The 9,024-nt window shown below is 35.8% G+C and overlaps 1 protein-coding gene across 1 annotated transcript; it reads left to right on the top strand.

The window, feature by feature from the left end:
• The first annotated feature begins 542 nt into the window (after positions 1 to 542).
• Positions 543 to 1,544, top strand: LOC107046755. The gene has a single exon (XM_015269458.1). It carries the CDS (start codon positions 543 to 545, stop codon positions 1,542 to 1,544), a length of 1,002 nt encoding a protein of 333 aa, XP_015124944.1.
• Positions 1,545 to 9,024: the final 7,480 nt, after the last annotated feature.

The following is a 9,024-nucleotide window of genomic DNA, read 5'->3' as shown; positions in this document are numbered from 1 at the left end:
ATTCGAAATCTCTAAATCAACCGAAATATCAGTTCCTCAAACGTTTACTCTCTGGTATAAAGGGAATAGGTTATTTCGCTTATAGTGAACATGATGAAGTCATTAAACCTGAAAACGCTCGACCAAATTCCATTATGATTTTCGATGATGTTGCTTGTGAGAAACAAGACAATATGCGAGCATTTTTCTGCATGGGGCGACATAGAGATGTTGACAGTTTTTATCTATGTCAAACATATGCTCGTATACCGAAACATCTTGTACGTGACAATACAAATTTACTGATACTTTTCCGTCAAGATGAAATGAATTTAAAGCACATTCATGAGGATCATGTTAATACTGATATGTCTTTCGTAGAATTCAAGGATTTGTGTGCAAAATGCTGGAATGAGGGCAAATATAGTTTCATTGTAATTGATAAAGATAGTAAGCTTAATGAAGGTCGATATCGTAAAGGATTTGATTGCTTCATGAGGAGATAAATATACACTAATCGAAGAACTTGAGAGTAGTTGTTGCGTGGCAGTACAAGTGTCAACATGCAAAGTGAAAATTTCAAGAAAGAGACAAATGTCTTGCGGAATATCACTCAAGCGAGTGATGCCATTCGCCGCAAACATAAAATGATCAAATTAGGAAGAGAAAGCACTGAAAAAGCTGTGAGTGAAGTGTTCAAACCCATAATAACTCCTCTCGAGAAATTGGTGGATCAAACGAAGGAACCTTCACATAAAACGAAAAGACAGAAGAAGATATCTAGTACTCATATGCGGACGCGGAAAACAGAGGACGATGACTATGGAGATCCTTCTCAATATCACTCTCAATATGATCCTTCTCAATATCAATCTTTTGATGAACCTCCATCTGGCTCAGAAACACCACATACCAGTACTCCTATGAAGAAAGAATCCTCAATAAAGGCTATGAGTCCTTCTGATCGTATCCCATCAACTATGTTAGAATCCCCTATAGCTCCACAAAAGCTTCTTCAAACGTATTTGGATCGGTACAATACAGAGCGTGAGAAGAGAGAGCTGGATACAGACTTTGGTGTACGATTTTTGAAAAAAGATATGAAAATTGGTGATTCTGAAGTCACTTTCCAGGGAAATTCAATGATTCTCAAGGACCAAGAATATACACTAACTCCGGGTCTCATTGAATTGATTTTTAAGAAGTCACCTAACATGAATCTTATAACCGAAACTGATAAGCATATCTATGGCAATATCATACGAAGTACAAATGCACATCGAATGTACTATAAACCCACTGGAGCTCTTCGAACAAGCAGTTCCCTGAAATATCAGAACATTATCGTTAATCTCATCGAACCCAAGACTGGAAAAGCTCTTCCTCATCATATGATTGCATCAATAAAACCCCGAAAAATGGATTATGTATACTGGGATGATCCTAATGAGCTAGTGGACAGACTTCGACTGCTGATGGCGTCACAATCAGCTGGAAATATGAGTCACACCAATGAAATTATGTCAATAATGGAAGAATTACGAGAGGCGGAGATTATTTATTAGACTGTAAAGAGCATAATGCATCATTTGAAACATGAGTGTTGATGTATTTGGACGTCAACTGAGTAATTCCAAGAGCGCTGTGAGAACTTCCGGTGGCCGCGGTCCTCCAGGAGAAGGTTTCAAAGTTACTTCTGATGGACAATATGATATGAATCATCGTAGACTGTGTAATCTAGCAGATTCTATAGACGACGATGATGCAGTTTCTTTGAAAATATTGCGTAATATGATCAGAGAAGAAATCCGGCTCATATATAATATTACTGGACCCATGGGTGGTAGAATTGATGAAATTCAAATAATGATCCAATCATTCCAAGAACATTTTTCAAAGACTATGAGACAAAAACGTATTGATAACGAGGAAGTACAAGAGCACTTGATTGATCATTCCAAGACTATTAGGCATCTGAGCGACGAACTAACAACACTGAAAGAATCTGTTTCACGTGAGGTGCAATCTATCCTTGATGGTCTGCAACCAATGATTACGGAACAATTGAAAAGAATTCAAGAAGATACAAATCAAGACTTAGCATTGCGTAATTCTGAAATAATCGCTAACTTGGATAAACGTTTAATCGAATTGGAGAATGGACAAAAAAGCAGCAGTGGTTGAGGAGCTTCACAGACCAGCTAGAAGAAATTATCCACGGCGGCATGTTGATGTGCGTGGACTCGACGAGACTTGGCAAGCTGATCTCGTTGACATGACTGCTTATGCCCGTGAGAATAATGGGTACAAATATCTCCTAACAGTTATTGATATTTTTTCTAAATATGCCTGGGCTGTGCCGACTAAAACTAAGAATGGAAAAGACGTGATGAATGCCATGAAGTCTGTGTTGAAGCAAGGACGTAAACCACAAAAATTGCATGTAGACCGAGGAAAAGAATTCTATAACACTGATTTCAAAGCTCTGATGGCAGATAATGGTATCACTATGTATTCAACATTCAGTAATCTCAAAGCATCCATATGTGAGCGATTTAATCGTACACTCAAAGAGAAAATGTGGAAGCAGTTCAGCTTACAGGGAACATACAAGTGGATTCCTATAGTCAAGAATCTGGTTCAGTCTTATAACAATACCAAGCATCGTACAATCCATATGAAACCCATAGATGTCACTGCGGATCATGAGAAATATCTTTTACGTCATGTGTATGGTAAATTCACAGTGAATCGCACAAAAAACGTCAAATTCAAAGTTGGAGATAAAGTGCGAATCAGCAAATATAAGAATGTTTTTGAAAAAGGCTATACACCCAACTGGACTACAGAAATATTCACCATCAGTGAGGTAGTCAATACCAATCCTGTGACATATCAACTCGTGGATTATGAAGATAAGCCGATCGCGGGTGGATTCTATCAAGAAGAATTAACTAAAGTGAAATATCCCGATGTGTATCTCGTTGAAAAAATCATCAGAAAACGTGGCAATAAAGTTTTTGTGAAATGGTTGGGCTTCGATGATACTCACAACAGCTGGATTGATGAGAGTGATTTATAATTATATGTATTTTGTATTGCATGTATTCTATCTTATTGTTACTACAATAAAAACCAACATTTACCAACAATACATATTGTCTTTATTTTATTTTTCATAACCATATGGTACAGTATCAGTTGTATTATAGCAGAGTATCCTTTTATCATCATTCCAACTCAGAGCTAATTTCTGTTGATATACAGTCTTAACTTCATGTTTTTTACTCCTAATTAAATACTGCGGTCTGACTAAATTTTTGTTATCAAAAAGACAATTTTTGTAATCATCGAATGTGATGGTTTTCAAAGCTGCTCCTTTAACTCCTTTAGCTCGTTTTTTTTCTCCAGTTTCTCCATGAATCTTGAATGTGTATGATTTAGCTCGGAGACCAATGAATTCACTCATGATTTTTCCATTGCATTCATCCTTCATCAAACCTAATACTTTCTTATTGACTCTTGGTACTTGATATACATTGTTTTCCGGATAATCAGAGGTATCGAATCTACAGATATCTTGTTTAACATAATCATAAATATCTGGCACATGGAATTCGTACAAAAGGCTATCTGTGTCCGTATACAATAATTTTGCTCGATCACCAAAAGTTTTTTTTATGTATTCATAATGGAAATCGTAAATAAATGTCTTCGATAGATCGAGAATGGAAAACCCGATGTAGATAGGTTTGTTGAAATAGATTTCATTTCGATTTAATTGGATAATTACTAAATCGTGATCTTCATCGAATATCATAGAACTATGAAAATTTGGTTGAGCAATAAGGGCTTTCGCTCCATACCTTCCATTCCACTTTGTTACAAGTCTCACGTCTTTCTGTTTCCTCACGTTCTCTATAGTTTTCCCAAATACAGCATTATTCATTAACTTGAAAAATTTTTTTTCAAACTCATTGTTAGATTTTTTCCGCAGTTCTGTATTTAAATCAATATAAGGTTTGAGCCAGGCAGCTTGAGCGAATTTCAGTACACGATGGATTTTCGTCACTCGCATTCCTAAACTGAGACATTGTTTCAAATTTTTGTAATGTATTATGTAATATTTTTTTGGTAATAAAGTTGTCATGAGCTTTGGAATTTTCTTCTGTGGTGGAATGAAATGCTCTGGACAAAGTGGTAAGTCTTTGTGTAATTCATGGAGTTCTCTGGGATAGTCTAAATCAACCTCGAATATATATCCCGTGGGGGAATCATCTAAGATGTCATTAACATCGATTGATGATGGATCAACCCATTCAAATGATCCATACGGAAGGTACTGAGACATAGCTGCGCCGTATAGATTATTCACATCAAAATACATCAAATAACTGACTTCTTTATTGGAATCAAACTGATTCCCCATATATTTGTTATTAGCACAGCCATAACGGTTTGAACATTGAGCCACCCCTCCTCGAATACCCTTCTCAATAAACAGATGCATTCCAATATCAGTCAGTAACTCAAGATTTACACCTGTGCATTTGAGCATGGCATCAAAGGCCAATCCAGGTGTTGTGAAATAGTGGAGCGGGTCAAGTTTGTAGACAGACATACAGCTACGTCTGAAGTTTTGGAATACATCCGCTAGTAGTAAAACGTCCGTCTTCAAATATAGATCAGAATATTCACCTAAGGAATTGATTTGAAAGGTATTCCAGACGTTCTGAGCATGCGCATAATCCTCCATTGAAACATCCTCATTATTCAATTTTGAATGAAATTTTTCTCGTGATGGTAATTGTTTCTCTTCTAATTTATCCCAACTATCGATGTATTCGTACGGGAATACACCCTTTCTATTTAGAAGTCGGAATTTGGCAATATCATTATCACAAAATTGCCAGGTTATACGTTTATCTGCATCACTCAAATACGAAGCTAATTTCTCTAAGCTGCTTGCCATAAATCTGAATGAGTCGATAAATCGTAAACTGACTTGAGTACCTTCAATGTGTTTCGTGAAAGCGATATATTTTTCTTTATTCAGTGGAAGCAAATGGAGTGGACCTGGATATTTTGTTGCTAGAATCTTGATAAAGAAATGGGAATCATAACCGGAAAGATTATGAAATACTACTGGAATAACTCGAGAATTTTTATAGTTGATATTACATTCAGGATGTGCGGGACCACGATATTTCCCAGTAAAATGATCATGATCTCGATGTTTCAAGGCGTTCTCAGTGAAAGGTCTCTCACAAATATGACAAATACATGCAGTCTCGTATTCTAGAACTTGTTCTGCTGTGAGAGGTTCCATTGGAATATTTATATTCAAACAAGTATCGGTCTCATGAGCTATTCGTTGCAACTCATCAATGAACCAATCGATACACTCAGGACCACGCTTAATTTTGAATTCTGATCGTGTATTATCAAAAGCACAGTGTAGATAAAATGCAACACTGTGTGGGATATGTTTCTGAGAGAATGATGTATCGTTCATTGACTGGAGAATGCACTCAAGATCCGCGTATACAACGAACGGTACCATCTCTTTGAATTTGTAATTTTTGAAGTTGAGAATATTTTTTTCTTCGGGCGGTAAAATCATCTTACAATGATTGATATTGGAGCAGTCAGCTTGATGATCTAGGAACGAGTTTTCCGTGGAAAAATGACCCAAGCAACGGTCACAGAACCAATTACGATGTTCGAAACTTGTAACTTGTGATCTTAACAATCGAGATAAATTTCTGATACAAGCGAAGTGATAAATGGGTTGCATGTCAGGATCCACGTGTAAATTATTGCTGTATAAGAGCAAATAAATTGTCGGCCACTCAGAATTGCATTTGCTCAAGTGGACAGGTACAATATCATCATTTTGGATACCATAAACGTTTATCGATAATCCATTCATATGTTCAAACTTGGGAATATCTTTCAATTTTATTGGAAAGTCAATCCCTGTGTAACTGAGTTTTGTCTGCGTATTTGGTAATGTGGCTGTGACATAATGAGGATACGAAGTTATTCTATCAGGGTTTCGATTCGCAGGATAGAGAGCAGCTACAACCGACCACAGGAAGCAATACTCATCACTATTTTTTACGTTTATCACTGCTTTCTTAGACTGAATTTTCTTAGGCAATAGTATGTACGTATTCAAACCTGCTGCGAGTGGAACATATCTGTTGATGTTTATCATAAGATAGATAATTTCTGTTAGACTCCACCCAGAATCACGTTCTTCAAAGTCCTCTATTTTTCCCATCAATGGTTCAGTGAGATGTTCATTGAACCAATTCTTGATGTTTGTGGTAGGTAGAATCACCTGATTCTTCGTATTGAAATATTTTGTTTCTTCAATGGTTTCACCATCTTTCAATACTTGAAATTTTGCTGCTAACACACCGTTCACTTTCAAATTCCCCTCTCTCCTCAGAGCATCTGTCAGCCGTCTCACTGTCAAGGTTCTAGCGTCTTTCAGGAAACTTCTGAGATCTTTTTGTCTCAAATTAATGATAGCCCCTGTATGTATTCTATTGTTGAAAACCGATTCCATATCTCTCCATATGACTCTCTCTCTAATCGTCTTTCGAGAAGAATTCCCAATAACTCCACCATAGCGTTGTTTTTTCAATTGAAATTTCTCACGACTAGCATGAATGGAGAAGATGACTGCTTCCAACCTTCGTTTTTCACCCACAGAACAGTCAGACTTCCTTAATAGTTTCCGATAAAGATTTATGTAATGGTCACACCAACGTATCCAATGATCAGCTTCTCTAGCAGACACAGTTTGAAGAGCAGTTTCGAAAATTCGAATAACTCTCAGACATGTTCTCGCATCCATTGTTTTCCTTGATTGACAAATAGATTCCTCAGAAAATTACGAGATAAAATAATTCAATCAGTTATAAATGACAATGAGTTGTGAATAACAATGGGTTGATATCGTTCAGTACTTACTAGTAAATGAATTTTTGTTCCCCAAAAAATGGTCATCCCATGCTATTGGAGTTACTTTCCAGCATGTGCTTCTGTCTGTCTATTCACTCACAATTATCGTTGTTGCCTTCGAACCCTCGTATTTATAGAGCTTTTCAAGGTCAATCATGTGAAAAACAATTCTTGGAATTGCTTATCATGAGACCTTGAGGAAAAAATCCCGAAGATTCCATCGAAGCCCGAGCTTACGATTGCAAAAACTTTTGTTTTTCTGGAGGATCAGGTTTAGGAGAAAAAATTCTTCAAATCGTTAATTTTCCGATCTTAGCAAAAAAATCCAGAGAATTCCATCGAAGACAATTCTTGGAATTTTTTACCATTCAACATTGAGGGAAAATCTAGAAGATTCCATTAAAGCCTGCGCTTACGATTACAAAACGTTTGGGTCTCTGGAAGATTAAGTGTGAAAGACAATTCTTGGAATTGTTTATTATTCGACCTGCACGAAAAATCTAGAGCATTCCATCAAAGTCATAGCTTACGAACAAGAAACGTTATTTCTCTGCGTTTTTTCTCTCCCTCTAGACTTCTCGAAAGATTCGATTGTTTACTCCGTGAGTGATCTACGCCATCGACTTTTCTCGAACGATTTTTAGATCATATAAATACCCCTGACCACTATGATAGGTCAGTCTACTGTCCACTCCTCTTGGAGGTTGATCAAACAAATAATAATCAGTTTTTAAAAGTGAATTTTCTTGTATCAAAAAATCCATCAATATCTGTTTTTCAAACAGTTCCAGTGGAATCTAAAGAAGTAAGTATTGAAATTCTAATCTATTTTCTGCTATTCTGAGGAGAGAAAATATTTGATGGATTTTACGATACAATCATTCTATTCATTTTCATTTTTCAGCCCAAAATGTCTGATGAGAGAAGGAAGAGAAATGCAGCTTTTTGTAAGAGAATGAATCAAATTTCTCTCAAGGAGACTGTATTATTGCCAACGAAAAAAATTGAAGCATTAGAATTGAAAAAATTGTACTCAATAACTGGGATTCGATTAGCTCAAACTCGTTTTGGGACTAAAGCATTAGCTGTTCTGGAGAGTACATTTACTACATTTACTATTTGGTTGCCAGGAAGGATTTCGAATAAATTGGTTGAAGATAAAGCGGAGTTATTGACATGTCAACAGGCTGCTGCCGATGGTATTTTGTTCATCCAATTCTTCGAAGGCAAACACCATCCCTGCGAGTTCCGCACGATTGATGAGGATAAAAATCAGGAGGGATAAACAGCATCTCTGTGATTTATGCATAATAGTAAAAAAAAAATGAAATATTATTTCACATCTTGTATTCATTTTCCGGAATTTTTGACAAATAAATTTCTGAAAAAATATTAAACTTTGTACAACCATTTTCAGTTAATTCCTCTACCTAAAATGAAAAATCATGCATGGAGAGTTGAAAATATTACTGAGTCAAAAATAAAGAATTATCAATCTGGTAATATTCAATCTCCCGAGTTAGGTGGAAAAAAAATTATATTNGATGCCTTCAAGTCATTCGATTTTGACAGCTAACCTCTATGAGTTGTGATGAGTTAGCTGTCAAAGTAATCCACAGTCTTTACTGGAGAAATTTTCATCATTTTTTTTTTACTAGAAACAACATGGAGATTCCAATAGAAATTTTCGTTTTCCAGCATAGTTCTTGACTGCATTACAATCCTAAAACATATAGGAAGAATAGAAATAATGGATGGGATAATGAAATAACAAAACCATTTCTTCTAAGGGGTCCTACGAAGGCTGATAATATTTCTTTATTTCAATAAAAAATCACTCAATCCAAAATACACAGGCTTTCAGAGTGATCAACTTAATCTACCTTACAAAAAATTATCATCAATATAATTTTTAATTTCAATAAAAGAACATGTTTTTCCTCCAAATTATGGAAATGGAAGAGATGATAATTTTAAAAATGTCTCCATACGATAATTAATACGAATAATATTATTGATACTGATAGTGAAATACTCTGAGAATAGTTCTGAAATGATTCAATATTCTTT

The sequence above is a fragment of the Diachasma alloeum genome, unplaced genomic scaffold, assembly GCF_001412515.2.
Source record: "Diachasma alloeum isolate Michigan unplaced genomic scaffold, Dall2.0 Dall_scaffold_01871, whole genome shotgun sequence".
Taxonomy (NCBI): domain Eukaryota; kingdom Metazoa; phylum Arthropoda; class Insecta; order Hymenoptera; family Braconidae; genus Diachasma; species Diachasma alloeum.
This window is presented reverse-complemented; position numbering and strand designations above follow the sequence as displayed.

What these genes read in the sequence shown, in the direction of transcription:
- LOC107046755 (XM_015269458.1), top strand. Translation starts at nt 543, where the DNA reads ATGCAAAGTGAAAATTTCAAGAAAGAGACAAATGTCTTGCGGAATATC.